Here is a 23,218-nt window from a genome sequence, read left to right on the forward strand (position 1 = left end):
GGGTAGACTGGTCTAAATTCTGTAATGGCAAGTATAACGTTATATAAGAACTAGCATTAGTAGCAATTAGCATTGAGTACCAACGTATGATTCAAAAGGATTCAACACCGGTTAGACAGGTAGAAATAGGCCTAGATCTACACCAGAAATAGTAAGTACATGTAGGTCTAGATCTATCTACATTATTGTCAACATCTTTTTGATCTGATGGATCGCTTTCTGTTTTGTCATTTTCAGTGCTCTGAACCACTCAGAAGACAAGAATTTGTGAAAGCTTTAGTAATGACTAGAATTACTACTAGAATGAACTCCTGTAGTAAATTTCATAACATATGATAAACTGGAAAATTACCAAAGATGATGAAGAAACCATGTTTTATGTATTTATTGTACTTACTCATATTCTGTTACAAGAAATTTTACATATTTTCCTTGAATCAGGAAGATCACAAATGTTCTGTGTTGGGGGTTTTTTCCCAGGAAATCTTTCAGAATACTTGGTGTAGTTGTGGTTCATCGTATGAATTCAGGAAGAAAACTTTTATGACAATCTTCAGTGCAACAGCTAAAAGAAGTAACAACCAGTCACATACGTCCCTAACCTCTATAATAATGTGGAAGGAAAGCAAATTTCTCTGAGAGGGAAAAAATAATTCTGATCGAGAAGTTCAATCTCCATCTAAGTGTTCTCAAGCCGCAGCTTGACTCTTCCATATCATGGAAAGACAGAGAAAATGCATGGAGTGACATCATTGCAAAGATAAACGTTGAAAATTCAGCCGTAAAGAGAACGTTGCAAGATGTGAAGAAAATACGGAACAATCTTTCCTCCACAGTCTGGGAAAAATAGTAGTACTGTGGCCCCTCCCCCAGCCACAAAGGTCTCCACTGCTTTTCCTTTGACTAAACAGGTTCAGCATAAAATATAGGACAAATTTTTAAATGATCAGTATGTGTAATTGAGCCAAACTACATCTGTCTCCACTGTCATTCCTTTGATTACTGTAAAACAGGTTCAACCAAAAATACAGGACAACATTTTTGAATGATCAGTATGTGGCACTGAGCCAAACTATGGAGAGAGCTGGCAATGTTTACCAGCTGTAGGTGGCTAACATGAATGGGTCTCTGCTCTACAATGGGCAAAGAAGCCAAAATCTTAAGCAGACCATAAGAGTGCAGTGGATGGAATGTTTCACTCCCTTCATGGCAGTATGATGCAGACATACATTGTAATCCACAGGAGTCCACTGTGTTATACATTTAGAGAGTAGAAATCAAATTTGGTGTGGTTTGGACTTCATGTTTTATTGACTTTAAACATATGTTACACAGTTTTCCTCCTTTTTACCAGTGCTAAACCAGAACTACACCAGTACTACACCAGTACTATTACAGAATGAAAATGTACAGTCAACCTTGCCGATAAAAAAACCTGCAGAAGTTGAAAATGAGTATCGTCAATCTGCCAAACAGTGTCTTAAATTCCACTTGGGGCAGATAGCAAATGGAATAAGTTTATGAAAGTCAAATTACAGTCAACTGTGCACACAGGTGAAAGTCGCCCAAGTTTAATATCTAACAAAAGATACAAATTTTCAGAACAAGACATGAAAATTGTGTACATTAAAGCATGTCAAGTCGTGTGTTATCATACAATGTATGTGTAAGCTTATTCTCCGGTCTAAATACATAAATATGAATTATACAGTGCTGTCTGCATCTATGACTAGATCAGGTTTCCTTGTTTCTGATGAAATTGTCGATCATGATGTCAAGGACACATGCAAACAGTCAATGATTTCTGTCACAAAGTTCTGAGAATATCCCAAGATTCCCAACGACAGGCACAAGGTGTCTTCCACAAAAAAAGAGAGACTGACACTTAAGGAAGAGTCTCACAGCGTATCTCCGGAGCATCAACTGCGGCTGTCCACTGCCTGTAGTCCGGCCTGCAGTAGGTCTACCATGATGGGGTAGATGCTGGCAAACTCCTTTCCCTGGCGCTGCCTCACAGACTGCACATACGCCTCCAGAGTACCTCTGCAAATCAACAACAAAATGAAATTGGACAAAAATGCCTGGTCATTTCAGAAGCAGCAGGGCATAACATCTGCAACCTTTTTCACTGACTAGCATACTGAACACTGGGATCAAGCGTACCTTCACATTACACAAAGGAGAATGGAATAGAAATGTTTTGTCAATTGAAAGCAGAAGATTGTCAATACTGCAGACACTGTGCATACAATGTAATTTTTTAACTTTCTAACACACTGTAAATATGCTTTGAGGGTGGCTAAAGATTTGACAAAGTTATTTCATCTCCCGAAAGTCAGGAAGGCTTTATGCTATCAATTAAGTACAGGTATATACATTTGTACTTACGGTGACCCAAACCATCACCTAATGCAGAACACACCTCTCGGGCGGTTCTATAGCACTTGGAACAGTGGTCTATACACAAAGACATCTCATCACTTGAGACATATACAGGCTTTATTTTCCAGAAGATATGGTAGAACTGCATGACCTGCCACTCCTCCATTTCACACAATAAACGCACACCCCACAGAACATCCATAGCTTAAGGGAAACATTTTTTTTTTTTTCAAATGAGTAGCAAGAGGGTTGTAATGCAGCAGATGTTTAAAATAGTTGAATCCTTCTAATTTTGTCTGCAGAATATTAAAAAAAGGGGTAACTTAAAGGACAAGTTCACCTTCATAAACACAAGGATTGAGAGAATGTAGCAATATTAGTAGAACACATCATTGAAAGTTTGAGGAAAATCGGACAATCCGTTCAAAAGTTATGAATTTTTGAAGTTTTTGTACAGTAACCGCTGGATGAGAAGACTACTGCAGTGTGTGAAAAACTTAGATGTCACATGCGTACAACAATATAAGGAAAATATAAAGAGAATTTCACAAAATTTCATCTTATGAAAAAAGTACACATTCCCTCGACTCGTTACCGACAAATGTTATGGGTAATATTATTACCCCTGCCTTTAGAAAGAGGCAAGTCAGGTGCTCTTTTATTATGCGAAAAAAGTGAAAATATGTTGAATTTTCTTTATATTTTCTTTATACTGTTGTACGCATATGACTCACAAGCTGTAGTAGTCTCCTCATCCAGCGGTTCCAAAACAAAAATTTTAAAAATTCATAACTTTTGCATCGATTGTCCAATTTTCCTCAAACTTTCACTGATGTGTTCTACTAATATTGTTGCATTCTCTCAATCCTTATGTTTATGAAGGTGAACTTGTCCTTTAATCACAGCCATTGACATCCTACTGTATACACCATATATTTTGCGAGTCTAAATTTTCGCGAATCGAGAATTCCTGACGATTTCGCGAGTGGTTAAATTTGCGATCATGGAGTCCTGTACTGAACAGAGAAATGTACACGGGTACGTCACATCCACATCAGGATCAGAGTCAATGTTTTCGTGTGCCTTTAATTTCACGAATAGCACCTAACTCGCGAAAAAAAAAACCTTGCTACATATTCGGCGTATGCAGTATTTATGACTGGCAATACTTACTTGATCAACACAAGCCTCTCCTTCTCAGCCCTGTGCTCACTTAGCCATTGAGAGTACCGAGAGATGGACCAACCAGCAACCTACAAAAATCAACAAAGGCACAACTACTATTACTAGCTCTGATGTGGAGAAATCCCCTCTGCCTTGGTTATCGACATAACATACAATGTACAAATGATAAGAGAGCCATGTACATTGTACAATTTCTTCCAAAATAGCCATACATGTGCTGACACACAAATCTGACGATTGCATATAACACTGTACACTTAATGAAACTTGATGAGATGAAATCAATTTTTCATCAACTAGACATCAAATCGCGCAGTATTAAGTCATACACAACAATTCAAATGTGCCGAAGCCTTCAAATTACTCATTTTCATTGCATTTTTATTGATTGATACCAACAATACGTGAATGACTCTTGACAGCTTTTGTTTACTTAATGCTTTTGTTTACATAATGCGACTGACAACACAGATAAACATAAGGAAAGCATCGAGACTCTCTTCAAATAGCTTTGATGAAGGAAATATCAACTGTGGCAACTTTGCATTTTTCATTTCCTCAGTCTAGCATATTAATATGCCATGATCCACTTCTCTATTCAATGCTTGACAACCAAGGTACAAGTGTAAGGTGCATATTCTCACCTCATGTGGAGACATCAGCTCTGAGGGCGCCCTAGCAAACAGGAACTGGAGGATGGTGGAGTACGGGATGATGTCGCCTAGAGCGGAGCTGCTGGAGATGTGTTCTGGTGTTTGGAAGAGCATCGGCCGGAAGGCTCTCAGCAGCTTGTAGGGTCGGCCCAGGTCGGACGGTCGCCTGCACAATGGGGTGATTGCTAGCTCCATCTGGTGATTTATGGGGAGAGTACATTGTAGACAAAATCATCAACTTCTTTGGTACCACAGGTACTGTAAAGTGTTATGACATAGACACACTTTTGACTGGTCAGAAAAGGAAAAGTGCATGCAATGCCTTTCACTTAGGATTCTTCAAATATGCCCATGGCATTTACTTACTGCATCTCTTCAGCATCCTCATGCCTTAAACTCAGTTATTAATATTTTTGTTTGTTTTTGCATTAACAGAGATATTGAATGAAGGCAGCACAGACTGTTGTAATATATTGACAGATATTACCAAATACTACATTTCATTTAGGCTGATATGCATGCATTTTTGTGTGAAGCAAAATTAATCTCACTCGTATTCATTCACACTACAAGTCTCAGTCCCTTCTTTATTGTTTTATCCCCTTATTACAGAAATAAGGGTTATGCAGTACAAAGCATCACAGTTTTGAAGCCAAAGCTATGAGGATGTGAGCTACAAACACAATTTGGATTCTGAGTTTCCAGAGATTCTAGAACTGAAGTTGCACCTCATTCCTTTTGAAAAGGAAGCACAAGAAGAAAATGCAGCACCTAATTTACTATACTCTCCTTCTGCCACTCCATAAGCTCGTCAAGCCAGCCCTAAAATCACATAATATGTTCCTTAGATAGCATGGATGAAAAGCCTATCTTCATTGCTTTCTCAATTTACTATGCAAGATGTCACCTTCTTTTCCAGAGGTTTGAAGAAAACCCTCTCACCTGAGCGAAGTCTGCAGCTAGCCTCATCTTGCCCCCTTCCCCCAGGGGCCTAAGAAGGCTGGCGTGTCGGACAAACAGCTCAATGGCCTCACAGCCAATGCCATGCACGCTGTATCAACAGGAATCCAAGAAGAATGGCGAGTACGAACAGTCAGGTCCTCATATGCAAATATTTGTCACAGATTTAGTAGCAAACACATGTCATTTCATGAGAAGCTGGCAAGATATTTATTCTGAATCAATGGTGATGTAAAATTCAAAATATTCTTGATCAAGTACTCTTCAAAAATGTTAAGATCAAAGAATACAAGAATTTATAATAAGAATATAAAAGAAAAATACTCAAAACAAAAACAACTTTGGGCCTGCCTTGTAATTAGCAAGTGAGTTCTAACTGATGATATTTTTGTACTATATGGCAGCATTGGTACATGAATCATGGAAGGAATCACTTTGGGCTTTGTTCCAAAATTATTAACATAACACACCTCTTCCTTTTCTGATACCATACCTGTAGGGGATTGTCATTATATTCTTGATATGAAAAATACTTATCAACATTGCATTGTACATAATGTATAATCCTCCCCTCTCCCTTAAAGCTTTTTTCAAAGACATTCACACTATTAACATTCAGCATGTCAGTGCAAGAGCTACAAGTGTGATTATCAGGCCTGGTGATTATCATTCTTGAGCCACTACAAAAGCCTGACCCACAGAAACCACTCCTACGTGTACTTGTACCAATGAATTCTTCATTCAGGTAGTCACTCCAACCAATGGAATTGCTGCATTTGCCCAATGGCTGTCTGTGCAAAATGAATTATGCATGAGCTCCTTTGGAAAGGAAGGTCTGCTGATCAGTTGTGATTTTTGCTTCAACACTTTGATTAGCGAAATGTACAAATGTAGTAATTTAGACTAGAGGCTTAAATTCAGAAATTTCCTACTGGTCTCCCAAGGTCCTCATACTGTGGCATACTTTTCTCTGGTGGCTTGATTCTGTCTCCCATGATGACCCTCGCTTCTCTTACGATTACTAGACTTAAAGGGCCTTTGACAAGGCTATCCTCTATACGGATTGACCACACAGAGCATGCTCACACAACATCGTAAGTGGAAGCCACACCCACCTATAACTACTAGAGTTAGAGGCCTTTTGACAAGGCTACCCTCTATATAGATTGACCACACAGAGCATCCTCACACAACAACCTAAGTGGAAGCTACACCCACCTGTCAATGATGAAGTCGGTGCAGTTAAACTGGGAGAGATAGGAGGCTTGGACCCTGGCTAGAAAGCCCTGCAGCTCCCTCATGTACAGGGAGCAGGGGGCGTCCGGGGAATCCTTTGGAACAGGTGCTCTGGGGGAGGAAATCAACAGAAACTCGTAACTCTTGTGGGTATATTATTCCTCCACTGCGGGAGAAACGGTGGTCCAATTATGATTGACTGTGGTGCAGTCATGCATAAGAGAACAATACTGGTACGTGGAATAAGAAAATCCACTTGTGGTCGTTGAAAGAGTATGATCTATAAGTTCCCACCTTAAGGCAATTAAAACATTCATTGTGAGTTGATAACATACAGTTTAATGAGCATCGCTACTTCTATACTCAACTCGCGGGCAATTTTTAGGCACAAACTTTGAATACATATGCCTGTTAGCACCTCTAGGCAAAGTTTGTATGTTTGTGGATTACAATGGAGACTACCAGTGGTGGGATGCCGAGACAATTTGATAGACCAAAAGCAGAAAATTCCATATTTTTTGAAAAGCTAGAGGAAACTAGGGATGCAAATCATTTCAAGTCCAGCTAGCTGAATGAATCAGTTTGCTGCAGTATATTCCAGATTCTAAACAGTCAGTTCACATTCAAAATCTAATAGTCAGTGTGAGGTCCAATGCAGAATCTGTCTCACAACTCACGTCTTGAAGTCCTCGTTGTGCATGGTCAGAATGATGGCCTCCACAGAGTCTCCAATCGAGGTCAAGAGAGGCTGAATGGCAGCACTCATCATGGCAACCACATTCTGTAGTCATGGAAACAAAATCACACATCACATGAGCACATCTTAATGACAAGCCATGCATGCTCATTTTCCTATCACTCTTCCTAACTCCTACACAACAATCTCATACTTGCTCAAAGGAAATAGTATAAAACACAAAAACAAAAATTAATCAAAATTCTGCTGGTGCCTCATTTTGAGACCATTGATGAAGTTTACAGCCCTGTCACTTTAATGTGAATTTTTACACACATACTTTGATGACTTGCATATCTTATAATGTACTACTTTACAATTCACTTCAGAGAACTTTATAAGATGTGATGAACTTGACTTTAACAGGTCCAACAACTAATTCCACTCTCTTCATAAATGCTATAACCCTCTCTTGCTTCTTTTTTTCTTACTAGGGAAGCACCATCAAGTCCTTGAGATTTACAGACAAAAAAGAAAGTGAAACTCACTGTATTCAAGTATGCAAATGAATGCGAGACACAATGGGAATTGTTTAACATCATTCACATGCTATGTAACCGTTATGTGATTCTGCAATCCTGCAACAAACATTTTCTTGATAGGAGAACATGGTACTAACTGGAACGTAACAGTAAAAAAACAATACACAAACAAAGAAAATCAATAATTTTTTAAGACAAAAACATTCTCCTTTTTTTTCATGGTCATTACAATTATCATCACACAACCAATTTTCCCCCTCTCCTTGCGGTTGGGCTTTTCACTTGCTTTTATGCCCTCTTCAGGTTGCCTGGTATGTGATATGAACCTGGGTGAGGCCAGATACACATATAAACATTCCAACCCATGTCTGCCCATAGTCTTAAACCAGACACTGACGGATTTGTGGCCACTGTTACCACTGACTTTAATCTAGCTGAACACATGAAATGAATCACAGAATGAAAACTAACCCCAGAAGTATCCTACATTGGGGATGCTGCTGAACTTTGATTGAGCTTACTTGAGCATGGCAAGAATGGTATTAAATATTACTGTACTTTGTTTATCAATTGGCACACATGCTAAAATGTTTTCTTCACAGATTGCCACAAACATCCAGAAATTAATTGTCAATGTATAGAGATTACCCCTATCTCCCTAATCTTGATTGTGTCACCATAAAACGCTACACCTAAGTGGGCATTCCATACCACAGCTGGGTAAAATTTGGATGGATGACTGATTGCTGAAGGAAATGCTTGGCAAGTTAAGCTAAGTACCTGGGCACATAAATGCTTAAAGGTCCAGTTTACCTTTGGGAGCAGTGATTTAAAACATTTTCAAGATATCACATTTTATGCATATCTGTAGGTCTGTTGTATCACAAAACATCCTACCATATAAAATTTTCACATTAAAGCCTAAAATAAAAGGAGATATCAGTATTTTTTGTAATAAACCATAACTGTATACGGTTTAGTCTATAAACATTTTTATTATAGCTATTGTTCACATTTTGTGTGCTTACCAATACTCAACATCGATAATACAGATTCAAATTTTTACAATGCTGGTTTCTATCCCTAACTCTCATTTTAGAACTATTTTAAAGCACTGATGCTGGGTTTTTGTTTCATCTGCAAATGGTAAATTATGCCTTTAAACAAACTCTCACCTGCAAGGAAGTCTCAATGACATTGATGGCATTTTCTGGGTAGCTACCAAGAGCCTGGGTGACTCTGCTGATGGCTTGATGAAACTGGTACAGGGAGTTGACCACAGCCGCATTCTTGGTCTGTCCAGCTGTAGGGGGCGCTATCACCTGGCTGGCTTCACCGTCCGTGCACAGCTGAAGAGCAAATGTACATGTAAATTACCACTACGACACTTTTGCCACACCCACTGCGCACATTCAACATACAATGGATTTCTTCTGTGTTTTTTTTTTCTTCTTTTTCTTACTACAGTCAGTGAAACTTTGCAATAAAAAAACATGTCTAACTTCAAACAGTAACAGAATAGAGTCAAGCTTTCATATCATATACTGTATGATTAATCTACAATACCAGAATGTGACTGATGAGCAACACTCATCAAGGTTACATGGGACAATGAGCTTAGATGGACTTTCTACAATGTCCAACTTTTAAGTCATACTCAGTGACAGAGATCTTCACTTCAATTACTACTTGGAGTATACTCTGTAACACTATTTGACATTTGATACTTGACATTTGATCTTACTATTTGATATATGAAACTAGAAAAGCACTCTAAGAGCGAAGACCTCAGCCAAGCAGCTCCTTTCCACCGATGATCTTGCTCTTCCCAAAGAGATTTTTCTCCTCTCCACCACTGGGAGCTCTTTGTGCTCTTCCATAGAAATCAGTGATATCCACCCATAAGTCTGTAGGTATACATGCTGAAAAATTGCCCAATTTCCCAGTATAGAAGCCTTTGTTACGTCATAAACCCTCAGCTGCGTGGCGCGCCTCACCCTAGCAGAAACTAGAGCACGCACTTTAGTGCGCGTTTGAAAACCTCAAAAATGCACACCTTGAACTCTCAAGTTCATTGACCCTACCTGTCAAAATATCAAAAATCCTTCATAAATTCCCCAAAAATTCTCAGATCACTACCAAGATTTAATCATTTGTTACTTGTGTCATCCTCAACCTTTCCTGTAAGCTTCATCCAACTCTGTTATGTACTTTTTAAGTTATTTTGCACACGGACAAACAAACAAACAAACAAACGCTAACAAAAACATAACCTCCTCCATTGGCGGAGGTAATGGAAGCAAAACAAACTAAAATCACATCATATCAATTATTGATATCACACAAAATAGTAAGTGTCAATCGCCAATCACAAACCACCAATAAGAGAGGAAACCTCACTCACCAGTTGCTCACACTTGTTGACGTACAGAGTGACTGTCTTGGAGACATTCTTGGCGACAAGCACAGACAGACCAGCCCCCACGCTGGCAACACTCAGCTCACTGGAGGTTTTAGAGGGTCACAGAAACACAATTCAAGTTAATGTATTGAGCAGTCTCTCTAAAAAATGTAATAACAAAACAAAAAAAAAACTGCTGAAAACAACTTATCCAAAAGTGGCAAGTCAGTGGAGTACATATGGAGTCAAAAGAGGCTTGTTTGATCCTCACAGAATCTTTGTCAATGGCAAAATGGCAAACATACAGGGTAAGCAGACACATTATATGGGCTACACAAAACATGAAAATATGCCCTGGGGCTAGGGACACAGAGCAAAGAAAACAAAAGGGGGTAGGTTGGGTGGCAAAGGAAGGGAGACGAACAGGTGGGGGATTAAAGCAAAGGGGTGAGCAAACAAAAAGGGGAGGGCAGGGTCAGTGATAATCCCAAGGATTATATATGGGCAACCTGTGATGGATAAGGATGAATAGGGAGGTGTCATCAAACAAGATCAGGAATGACACAAAGGTGAAGGATAGGAAAGGGGTGAAAAAACTTGAACTTTTCACATTGAAATCCTTTGTGTGCTCTGAGTGCTGATTGGCACACACACACACACACACACACACACACACATACACACACACACACAAAAGCATTGTACACACTGTCCAAAGTCCCTGGCACAGAAAGGGTTAATTCCAGGCATGATTGTATGACAGGTGGTGGTACTGACCTCTGAACTGTCTTGGCAATGTTCTCTACCTCACTCTCCGAGGGAGGGTAGGCTGCTCCGCTGGGGAAGACCAGGTTGATGGGGTCAAAGAGGCGCGAGAGTGACCGCGAGAGGTACGCAGTCTCAAACAGGGTCAGGGACTCCTTCAGGGCCTTTTCGGGACTGGACAAAGAGAGGGCAAGAGAAAAGTTTTAATCAACTTTTTGACTGACAGTTACACATTCCGAAGAAAAAAAAAATGGCTCATAATACACTCAGAATTCAATTTTGGTATAGGTGAGAACAAAACAGACCTAAATTAGTGGACCTACATAAGTAAATCATGGTGTGAAAATAACTGCAGTTAACATTCATTACATAATTGCATTTCAAGGTTTGTCCGTAATGCACGTGGGCTTCTTTCCAAAATGGAAGACTAGTAGTGAACTTCCCATTTGGTAAAATTTTCCCCGAGACTACATCTCAACAACAACAAAAAAAAAAAAAAAAAATATTTATGATTGTTGTTCCTGCATATCTTGTCAGCCTTAAGTCATTTTCACTAAATACCACCGAGCCCAGAGATTTTATCATGAAGTATTTTACTGACAATGTGAGCTTAAAATTCCTTACCTGTAATCTTCCCCCAATTTGAAGCCAACATAGTCATCAACCACGGGAGACTGGGGCACACCATGCACATCCAATGATGCAGTTGCCATGGAAACCACATTATACTGCTCCAACCGCTTCCACAGGTCATTGTAGAGCCTCAAGAGTTTAGGGTATTCCCCTTCAAAAGCTTGCTTGATGAAGGTGGATGCTGAACATTACAGAAGGGGAACAGAGATACAAAAATCTGTATTTGTTGTGAACTTTATGGCTGTTGTCCTCATTATTTTTGTTGTAAGACAAGGGTCTTTCCCTACAACAGAAACATAAAAGGAATGAAACGATAAATGTATATATCTTTTAAGTCTTCTTCCTCTATTAATGGATTGTCCTAATGGACTGAGAAATGTGTGTATTGCAACTAATACGTGCTGTATTAATGCACAAATTCAATATGCCGTTTTAATGATTTGCCATTGAAAAACTTCAATAATGTTATAATTTTTGCCTCATGATGGAAAGGAGTATATATGCATTGTTATTAAAATGAATGATACCATAAAATTTCTTTGAAAATAGAAAAATCACCCAACTGTCTGTTGAATGCGGAATGCACACACAATGTTGATGGTGATATTTTTTTTTCCTTACCATTGGCAGTTTCTCCAAACTCTTCCTTCATCAATCTTGTGAGGGACATCCAAAAGGAGAGCATGATGTTGCCATGTCCATCCTGTGGTCAGTTTGGGGCAGAGAAGGGGAATGGACATGACATGACAGATCAGTCAGATGATTTGCTGCTCCTGACATGAGTCATACTTATTTGTTGAGACATTTCAAAGTGATATGCCCTCTTACCTTTCCCTTTCTACTAGTTTCACTTGAATAAGGCACCACAAAACTCTACATTTATCTGAGTATGAAAGAATCAATTTCCCACTCACACATTCCTCCATACTGGAGGAGTGGTATAGAAATACTCACCTTCATTTGCATGATTCATCATCACATTATTCTCCAGTTTGTTAAAAAAAACCTCCTGTCAACTTCTAAAAGAAATTGCAAACTGCAGGTGTTTAAATTGCATAAAGATCGTGCAATACGCCTTGTATTGATATTGCACAACAAGCAAATATACATCACACTCTGATCTTCAACAAACTGCAACCTGCGAAAACAAAAGCAACTAATAAAATGTAAAATATGAGGAACAATGTTTCATGTCAGTCTTGCACTGGACGGACAATGTCAATTACCTTTTGAAGTTCTTCCATGAAGCAGACATGTGTCACTGGATCCCTCTTCTTGGCCAGAACTTTCTGGAGATGATTGACCTTATATTATGACAGAATTATGACAGAGACTTTAATATGATGAAATGAAAACAATTGCAACTTTAGTATCAACAGACTTTCAGGCATCACACAGAGTTTTTAATAACTATGGAGCCAACTATTGCATGACATCATTGGAGAGTTATTACACTTTTTAGAATGTCAGGTAATGTCGCTACAATGTTGTTAACATTCACACATTGAACTCAAAAAGGTGGTTCCAAGAAGCTATCAGAGAAATATATTTGTGTTTTACATACACCTTGTTCACACATACACTCCTTTCACCACGATATACGGAGAAACAGTTGTGTTCTAACCCTTTCTGTGCTATGGACTTTGGACAGTGTGTACAATGATATGGGGTTTTCTATGCCAATTAACACTTATAACACAAAGGTTTAAAAAGGAAGCTGCTTGCTGAGTCATAAAGACTTGGAAGCCCTAGAGTTGGTCCCCCTTTCTCTCGCTGCTCCCACCAGAGACTCACCTGTCCACAAGCTGCATAGATCTGGTCCATAAGCTTCTCCAGGTTCGTCCACAGCGTCGCTCGAAAGGCAGCCGTGTTCCCGGGAGCAGGCATCGCTGCTTTTCCAGGAACTGTGTGAATATAATCCCAGGATGCACTTAGATTATGTAACATGATCTATGCCATTTAAAAGATTGTTATCATGGCCTTCTATACGTGATAAATGTACTAGCATCAGAGCACATCAAACTGGTAAAGGGTTTAGACATGAATAAATGGAAAGTAAGTCCTTGTTTCTGCTTTATTCATTTGAATGATTTCTTTGTTCACTACCTTGGCTTCTTATTTTAATTCTTTCATACACTAATTTAGTCATTCATTAGCACAAATACTTATTTATTCATTTATTCATTCCCTCATTTATTCATTTGATGATGATAGTTGATACACTCATTTATTAATCCATTTATTTATCTAGGGCCTATTATGAAAATCATATTGCTGCCATGTGACAGAATTGCAGAATTTTAACAGGATAAAAGTAAATTGAACAAAGCAATTCTCTGACATCACATTGAGAGTTGACTGAAGGGTCAGAGTGTGTATATTAAAAGAGATGTTGAATTTATTGGCATGAAAAGGAAGTTTAAGGAGGAACATCAAGCTACCATGCCAGCTGAACTTAAAATACAGAAGGTGATAAAGTGATGGGAGTTCCTGACACAAGATCTGCTTCATCTAACTGGAAATTGTATATGCACTTTCTGTCAATATCGAAGGCTTTCTATATCCAAACTCACCCCTGCTGGCGTAGGAAGCTGTCTGTGACAGGACCTGCACATCGAGGGCGTCCTTTATGTTTTGCCTCAGGACATTCTCATACTGAGTGACCACAGCCTGAACGGTGTCCTTCAGGCCACCTAGGTTGTGGAATACTTGAAGTGAGGTGGCCACTTGAGTTTGGTTCTGCAAATGAATAGACATGTCAAGATACACTACATGAATGATTCATGAAATCATGAACAATATTTCCAGTACCACAAAAGAACATTACCACATGTAAGTAGGCACAATCCAGACAGAGAAATAATCATCCTAAAGGAGTGGACTGGTGGAAAGGTATCACATTTCCAAAACTGACTATAAACTAGAATCAAATCGAATTCAATATGTATGCAAGTATGTGCTGTATACAATATTGGGAAATCTGAGGATACATATCGACAATGAATTACAGACAGTGAGATGACCTCCATCATACAAATTATACATCATACAAACTATCATGGTAGAGCACAATTCAGAAAGACCCAGATCCACAACTTTCAAGCACTCACCTGTGTCTCCATCCCCTGCTGCAGCATCTTCTGGGCCTGCTTCTCCACATCCTTGCGAGCCTTCCGGATGAAGATGGTGTCCTGCTCGATCACCTCAATCCCGGCCAGATCAACTCCATGGTAGAGGTAGTCTAGAATACCGCATCATACCAACATTACAAATAACGACATCTTGCAGGTTTACATAGGGGTTGATGTATCTTGTGACTCAACTATAAAAATCAAATGATAGGTGAGTGAAGTTGGGGAATCGTGTGAAGAGCTATGACAGGGAAGCCCTTTGGAGTAAGTAGGAGTGGAGGGTAAGGCTCGAGAAGGATGACCAAGTGGTGGTAATCTGGTAAGGAAAACTGTGCTGAAGATGTTGATGAATTCTCTAGTGTGTCCATCCATGTGTGAATGCCCTGCCTGACACAGTGGGAGGAAATTGCTGACAGCAACAAAACTCTGAGCTCATTTTATACCATGAGTCATATGATGGTAGCATTCTCTCATCACAACAGACATGCTACCTGATGTACCATATAATCTTGCTCCATCCGATGTATCATGACAACAATCTGATGTAGACAACACTGGCAAATGATAGCAAAGTGGTTTAGTGGACATGGCTCATGACTCTTACAAGGAAAAAAAAGCTCCAGAGTTAAATTCCAGCTTGGTATGTGCATCCTAGGGCTGGATACTTAACCCATAACATTCTTATCAATCCATGTGTAAAAATGGGTTAAAGGCATGCTGCCGTTACAATAATTTTATTAATAGCCCTGACTATGAACATTCATCATAATTATGACTGCTATGATCATCATCATCAATCATCATTATCGATCAGCACAACATGAATTAACATTATCATCATCACTATCACATGAACAAGAAGATACCCCCCCCCCCCCCTCCATCTCCCATGACTCACCTAGCTCATTAAGACTCTGGGCAGCCTTGGTGATCTCCCTGGCTCCCCCCTGGAGCTGACCGTGGAGCCTCTTGCTGAGGTAAAGGATGCGGATGATGCGTCTCAACAGATCACAGGCCTCCTGGGTGGGGCACATGACCAGATCAGTGAAAGCAGCAGGAAAAGAAGAGATCACAACATTAATATGCTAGTGCTGCGGCACTTGCACAAAGACTGAAAAGCTATCAAAACAACTTCACTGTTTTTAGAGTAGCTACAAAAGAGACATGAGGAATATTTCACAAAATTTCCTATTCTAAGTTCTTCTTCCTCCTCACTATATCTGCATGATATTGAAAGTGTGTGACAGTTTGCTTTAGTGGGTGGTCCTCATCTATATCATAACCATAGTATCAACAAGTACTGCCAGAGAGCAGTCTATTTTTTTTTTTTGTTGGTCTGAAATTCAGTAGAAAAAAAAAATCATCAACTGCTGAAGGACTGACAAACACAACATGATTTATTCTTTATGAAATTTTGAGTAGAAAATTGATACCAGCACAGATTCATTCATGCATCACAATACAATTGTAAGTAAGTATGGTATACAAACAGCGACAAATACTGAGAGAAGGAAAAAAATTATGAAAAAGATTGATAGTAACATACCTGAAGTCTTCTGAGCTGTGCAGTTCTTGCAACAATTTTGTTGTAAGGGTCCACAATCTTTGTCCGGATTCTGTCAAAACATCAATTATCATCACCCTTTGTCAATGACTTTGTGTCGGCACTGTCATTCTACATGTAGTTTAACAAGAAATTGCATAATTTGCTATTTATGCCTGTCACAGCGTGCAAAACATATTGTGCTGAATAATTCTATGAATATTCCAATGCAACATGTAAGTATAGGTTCGGTCAGCTGCTGTCAAACACGCTAACATCCATCACAAACCACAATTGATACAACGGTGGCATTTATTCATGACTCACTCTTGTGATGAAATATTTGAGCAAAACAGAATTTACAGTATCTTGAATCAAGTTCAATTTGACGTCTTATCATCTGAAAATGTTATTACACAGTAAATGTCCATATTTACAAGTCATCACCTATACTCTATGAAATCAAATGCAGTTCACTGTCATAAATGATCCTTTCTTTGCCACTATGTTACAAAGCTGCTGATACTCTGTGGAATATTGATTGAATATCCCACAAAAATGAAGCAAAAAACAAAATATCATGGGATGTATCATAATGCCTCTATCTCTGGATCACTGACACATGCAATGCTATTTATCCAATATTTTCAGTACCTTTCGACAGCTGCTTGTAGTGACTGTATGCGTGTCTGCATCATCTGAAGGACGCCATCTAGAGTCTCGATACCAGTCGCCTGTGAGAGTAAGTCCTCGTGGTGAGCAGCCACCTGCCATGAAGTTGTAAAGATGCAAGAATACTTCATCTAGACTTGTGACATACAGTGTATTGCTGTCACAATTATTTACTACAAACATGCATACCATAATCCCCATTTCCTTCCCATTTACTGTACCTTGTACAAACAAGCAAATTATGGCATGACCCTTTGACCATATATACTTACAGGTAGAACTCATTTTTAATGCATTAAAGATGTTATGTGTATTTATGTGTAAGGTAGAGCAGGGAACACTTTTCCTGGTATTGCATCGCACTTTGGTATGCATTTTTCATGCCACTGCTACACAAACTATCTTTTCTATGCAGTTTTCTTCCACAGAAGTGTGTACAGGATACCATTTGAAATATTAATCATCAGGTGAAATTGCTTATCAAATTTAAGTTGGAAAATTATTCCCTGGTGAGGCAGATTTGATTTCTGCAAGGCTACCTTAAAAAAAAAGAAACAACAAACACTGACTATCTACTGTATGAGCTGTTATTTTGCGAGGGTTTAATTTTTGCGAATTTCGCAAATCACAGTTGGACCGCGAATTTAACAACACGCGAAAATGTCACCATGCATTAAGGTAAAAGTGCGCTTGCTGTGTCAATTCATGAAAACAACATCTTGCGAAAATGTCCATGACCTCCTCATTAACGAAAATATCTGCACACGTAAATAACAGCGTATACAGTAATATATAGCGTACACATCTATATTTTTCCTGAAACTCATCTAACCATATGATCAGCACGAGGATTACAAAAAAAAAAAAAAAAGTGAAAGAATATTATGCAATAATATGGTTTTCTTCTTGTCTTACATTGTGCATCTTTGACAGTGCACTAACTTCATGAGTAGCCACAACACTGGGTTCAAGCATTATTCCAATAGTTTGGGGTTTAACCCACTCATAGCCAAAAGCAAGGCTTCCATGAGCAATAGCCAGAATATAGATGAAATTTTGCAGGTTAACTGATATTAAGCTCACCTGTGCGTGAAGCTCCTTGTCCAGCAAGCTGATGCCCTCCACGAGTTTGGCCAGTTGGTCTGAGATGGCCATTGTCTGCATTACCCGGTTTGTGTGGTCACGCACATCAAAGTCCCCCGAAACAAATTCATTAAATGTTTCTGTTGGAAGGGGGGGGGGGAGGAAACAAGGGCTTTAATAGTCAAGTTTGGAGCTAATCATTCAAAAAAATACATAAATACAGGCCTCGAATTAACCGACGGCCACCGACGGCCATGGCAGTCGGTGCCCCTCTCGTTGGCCGCAATGCCTTTTGTTTTTTGATCAAAGTTACGGCCAAAAAAAATGTGCCCTTTTTCTTGGGGCCGTGGTGCCCTTTTAGATTGAAAGTTATTATTTATGACGTATGATATGCCCTTTCTCAAAGTCTCTTTAATAAGCTTGAACAACTTTCCTGATCTCAAATATCATACCTTCAGTTCACTCGCGTCCCGATATATCTGATTCAAACTCAAAGTATCTTTCCGAGATACGAGACGACGTGTATGTACATGTACGCCCGACCGGCTTTTACCGTCCCGACTGCCTCCGCAGCGCAGCGGCCGCAAGAATGTACTAGCTAGCTGGGCAGCGCATATTCAGATAGAGTAGTAAAGAGTGAACTCCAAGTTCACCAAGAAAAAAGAAAAATCCCACGATGCCAAGGTGTGCCAGACTTGGGGAATGGGGAGGGGTGGAGAGAGAGAGAGAGACCAATCAACAGAAGAAACCGCGCGTACTGGCGCATTCTTGGAGGTCATGAACTGTCTGTCACAGACTATCAGCAATCTACACGCGCACACAAATTCCTTTGCCTTGTGGTTTTGCCAGCCAGCTGTCGGAATGTGCTGTGAAGTTTCATGGCAGCCTGGCCTGGCTGGCCTGAAAGGGTGTCGAGGTTCAATCAATACCTACTGTTGTTTTTATTCCCGTTTTAAAAAATGTCCTTTCACCTGATAGAAACGCGGAGATCGGGAATGTGTTACAGCTGTAGGGAAGAGGCTTTTGTTGTGTGTTGCACTTTGTGTGTGTGTGTGTGTGTGTGTGTGTGTGTGTGTTTGTTTGTTTTTCTCGGTTTGTTTTTCTTCTTTCTTTTTTCATAAACACCAAACATGCCCTTTCCAATGTGGCCTTGGTGCCCCTCTGACTGACTTAAGTGCCCTGGCCTCTTGGAAAAAGTGCCCTTTTCGAAATGGCCTTGCCCCTCCAAAATCCTATTTCGAGGCCTGTAAATAAATGTTGCATGATGAGACATAGAATAAATGATGGATTAAACTTTCTTTTAATAGGGGCCTCGATATCTATATTCCTTATGGCCACAATGCAGTATTTGTATCTTAAAATTCTGCACACATATCAAGAGGAAGTGCTAGTTTGGTAGTATCTCAAGGCATCAAAAACATTTTAAAAGCATTCCTTACAACCGTACAACTAGTGCACTTCTTGTTCTATTTACACAGATAGAAAACAGGCACAGACAAAACCACGCTGTCTACACACTCTCACTAGATTTCTACTACTTACACTAGAATAGTTGTAACAGGTTAGTAATTATGCACTCTAGACTAACATAATTTACAGAATCTAGGTCTACCTTGTGTATGGTACCGGTACTGTGCCATAGTCTATATGTCACAGACATCATGTATTAATTCCTTGGCTTCAGTTCAGCATAAAGACTACGGAGTATAGCCAAGGTCTACTAGTACTAAACAGGATATAGAATCTAGATCTAGAACTTCTTGTCTATTCCCTAATGAATATTTGAATATTATTAGATTTTCATTCCCACTTGACAAGTTTCATCTAGGTTCCACTTCTAATTTAATTTATCAATAAATTTATTAGATTAACTGTTTAGTGTTACTACTAGTACTAGTGTTAGACTAAAAATTAAAACAGTGTGCTAAAAACTACCCTGACAGGTCTGTATATAGACATTATCTACTTCATTGGATTATTCTAAAGTTCATTTCAATGTTTACGGTTCTTTGTAGATAAATTTGATATGAAATGTATAGGGTGATATATGTATAATTTTACCGACATTAAAACCCAACATGATTCTGTCAGATTACAGGATGACCTGGATAAACTCTCTGCCTGGGAAAGTAAATGGCAAATGCAACTTAATCCTCAGAAATCTTATGTACTTAGAATTCCTACGTCTAGATCCCCTGTCATAACCACATACACTCTCGGAGGTACGTTGACCGAAAGATCGGTCTGTATCTGTCCGTCGGGGAATGTTCCGCGGAGACTGCGTCTGGCTTCACGGATCCCCTCCGTACACAGACCGAAGTCAATGATTGCGGCTCCTGTGTGGAGCAGTCGCGCACAGATCAAACGTTACGATAAACCAAATTTCAGACAGCTTTTTTACATTCAAACAAGTTTGACATGACATGACACATTATGCAGCAATATTTGGGATAAATTTCTCAATTGTGCAATCGAAATACTCACATAAACTCGGTTATAATGCAGACATTTTATCGATATCGCAACATCGCCGTTCGAAAGCTGTAAGTCGCCATTTTGAATCTGTAAGCCAATCACATGCGAGGTACGTGTTTTAGTAAAACAAACACGTAGAAACTACCTCGCATGTGACTGGCTAATAGATTCATAGTGTAAGTTTCTGCAGTTTGAACGTGACGACGCGACAGGCTGTGTTTTACGTTGAAAATGCTACTAAAATTTTGGATTATTCATTAATCTGGTGAGTTTAATGTATTCTTAAAAAGCTAATGTCACTATACAAGCTTAAATTTGCCGACCTAGGGCCGTGAATTAGACGCAATCGAGAAGGGTGAGGTACCTCACCCAATTTTCCATAGAGACAGTGGTTAAGAACATCCACACAGCAATGGGTACTGCAACCTTCCGTCTGTCTACGGAGGACAGCGTTAATGGCAAAATATAAAAAGAGTCCTCCGGACAGACGGATCTTTCTGTCTAGGAGGTACGGTACTAAAGGAAACCACCTCCCACTCGTATCTAGGTGTTGAGATTTCCCATGATCTAAAATTGGACACCCATATCTCTAAAATTACCTCATCTGCAAATTGAGTAAACGGATTTATCCACCGTAATCTAATGTCCTGTATTAAACAAACCAAATCTACTGCCTACACAACACTATATCTAGTTCGCCCAACGTGCTAGTGACCGGGACCCATATACCAAAGGGCAAAGAAAACATTCATGAGATTGGCAAGGTCCAAAGAAGGGCTGCTAGAATGGTATGCAATGACAACCAGCAAACCACCAGCGCTACAGAACTTGTATGCAGGGTTAGGCTGGGACTTGCTTTCAATTCGAAGGAAAGCTTCGAGGGTCAGTGTGTTGCACAAGGCCGGGGGGGGGGGGGGGGGGGGGGGGGGGGGGGGGGCACTTGGCCTGCCGGTGTCGGACTACTAGTACTAGTAGTACTACACTATACTTAATTTACTACACTACCTATATGTCCAGCTAACACGAGCCACCAGGCGTACTTCAGGAAACTCTTTCATCCAATAAAATTTACTCCACCCACACCAACTGTTTCAAACACTCCTTAGTAAATGTATATTCCACATACCATCAAGGACTGGAACTCATTACCACTGGACATTCACTGATTCAGACTACAGAGTAAAGTTTAAACTTAAGTTTTACAGTCAATAACGACACTGAAGTTTTAAAATTCAAGCAACCATTTTTTTTCCGCAACCAAGACTCAAGCAACAAGGCCTAGGGGGTGTTTCATCAACGTTTCTTGTCAGGGCTGACAACTTGAATCACCATACTAGACTAGACTCTAGTAATAGTCAGTGACCAGAGCATCTCAGCCAATCAAAACCAAGGATTTTGCTGAAATTGTCAGCACTGACAAACGTTGATGAAACACCCCCAGGACTAACATTAGTAACAAAGCAATATCGTGCACTCCCCTTCCGGACCCTCCTCATTTGGTTCCAGATGGGTATGGGACATTAATTGAGCAGAAGAGTATGATTACTAAGAAGAAGAAGAAGAAGAAGAAGAAGAAGAAGAAGAAGGGTCAGTCACTGTGTTTACTGTAAATGGCAAAATGTAATAAAAATTTAACGTTTTGATTCTGAGCTGAACGACAGCGGTAGTCGAGACATGAACGTTTACGTGTGGGACTACAGGACTGATTAAATTGCTGAAAACTCGACTCTAACTGAGATATCACGTTGGTAAATGAAAAACGCATGCCAATGTCAGTCTAAACCTACCATCCTTCGTGAGCTGCTTTAGCAAAATTTCCTCCATGTTGAAGATGACACTCTTGCTGATCTAGAATTGCTGAAACAGGGTTAGAAATCATAACCACTGATCGCAGACCGTGCCGTGCCACGTAAGGCGTATAATTTTACGTGTGCGGAAAAGCGCGTGCAAAGAGTTGAGAATGCATGCACGCACCGAATGCAAAAATGCGCAGAAATCGTCGAGGCCCCAAATAGCAGGGGCCGTATTCTGAGAGCTACTAGTATATTTGATTAGCACTTAATTACCGAATTGGTATTCTGAGAGCATGATTAAGTAGGGGGTATATTAACCAGCTACCATAGCAATGAATTAACAAGCGTTTTGGCGGACCTACGCGTTTGCGCGTATCAATGCGCGTGCACCTCTAGCTCTGAGCCAGAGGCTGAGGACGAGAGAACTTACGAATCTGTATTCTGAGGGTGTATAAAAAGTAGAGTGTCATACTCCGACATCACGCATTACATCATGTTTTCTCTGCCACAATAATGCTTACCGTCTTCGGTGACCGAGGAGCGGTTGAATCTTGTTATCATGGTATCCATAGAATTCAGAGAAAAAAAGAAATACAGCCGATCTTCGAGGAATTTTGTCATTTTATGTGAGCAAAGAGGAGGCGTGCGTAGGTGAGGGGTTGTAATCAAATACCGGAGTGTGCGCACGGAGCTCTTGGGGTGGTATTCTGAAAATCTTCCTAAGTTTCTTCCTAAGTTTCTTCCTAAGTCAGAAACTTAGGAAGTGCCTTATAGGAAAGACAAAATTGGTATTCTGAAATTTCTTCCTAGGCACTTCTTCAATTAGGCCATCCTTATTCCCGCCCACGTCCTTTCCTAAGCCAATACGAAATGCCGTATCATTTAAGGAACTAACCAATGACAATCGCATATTACTATGACGTAGGGTCAAATACAAGTATGGTTGGGTGTCCATAATACCGGACACCTAACGTTTTTCTATCAATAGAAACGTGAAAAATCTCACAATTGGCCTGAAATTTTACTCACGTGTGGAGAAAATACTCCGTATTCACAAGCGCGCACTGAAAATGCGATCTGAGGTACGC

General features: G+C 39.8%; 2 protein-coding genes across 2 annotated transcripts in view; both read right to left on the minus strand.

Annotated features, from left to right (window-relative positions):
- Nucleotides 1-23,218, minus strand: part of LOC139718362 (origin recognition complex subunit 5-like) — a 299,115-nt gene that overhangs the window by 61,683 nt on the left and 214,214 nt on the right. The window lies entirely within an intron of this gene.
- On the minus strand, nucleotides 1,693-22,254 carry LOC139718320 (conserved oligomeric Golgi complex subunit 5-like). The gene is made up of 20 exons (XM_071629799.1): nucleotides 22,125-22,254; nucleotides 17,863-18,002; nucleotides 16,762-16,874; nucleotides 16,111-16,180; nucleotides 15,463-15,583; nucleotides 14,544-14,674; nucleotides 14,007-14,172; nucleotides 13,228-13,337; nucleotides 12,660-12,737; nucleotides 12,055-12,136; nucleotides 11,425-11,614; nucleotides 10,813-10,974; nucleotides 10,039-10,138; nucleotides 8,810-8,983; nucleotides 7,094-7,197; nucleotides 6,399-6,527; nucleotides 5,163-5,271; nucleotides 4,212-4,415; nucleotides 3,556-3,635; nucleotides 1,693-2,043 (listed from the first exon to the last, which is right to left on the minus strand). Exons 1-20 carry the CDS (start codon nucleotides 22,159-22,161, stop codon nucleotides 1,920-1,922), a joined length of 2,424 nt encoding a protein of 807 aa, XP_071485900.1. The 5' UTR covers nucleotides 22,162-22,254; the 3' UTR covers nucleotides 1,693-1,919.

This window comes from Diadema antillarum, unplaced genomic scaffold, assembly GCF_040938485.1.
Source record: "Diadema antillarum isolate AM-2024a unplaced genomic scaffold, OU_Dant_1.0 scf00000093, whole genome shotgun sequence".
NCBI lineage: Eukaryota > Metazoa > Echinodermata > Echinoidea > Diadematoida > Diadematidae > Diadema > Diadema antillarum.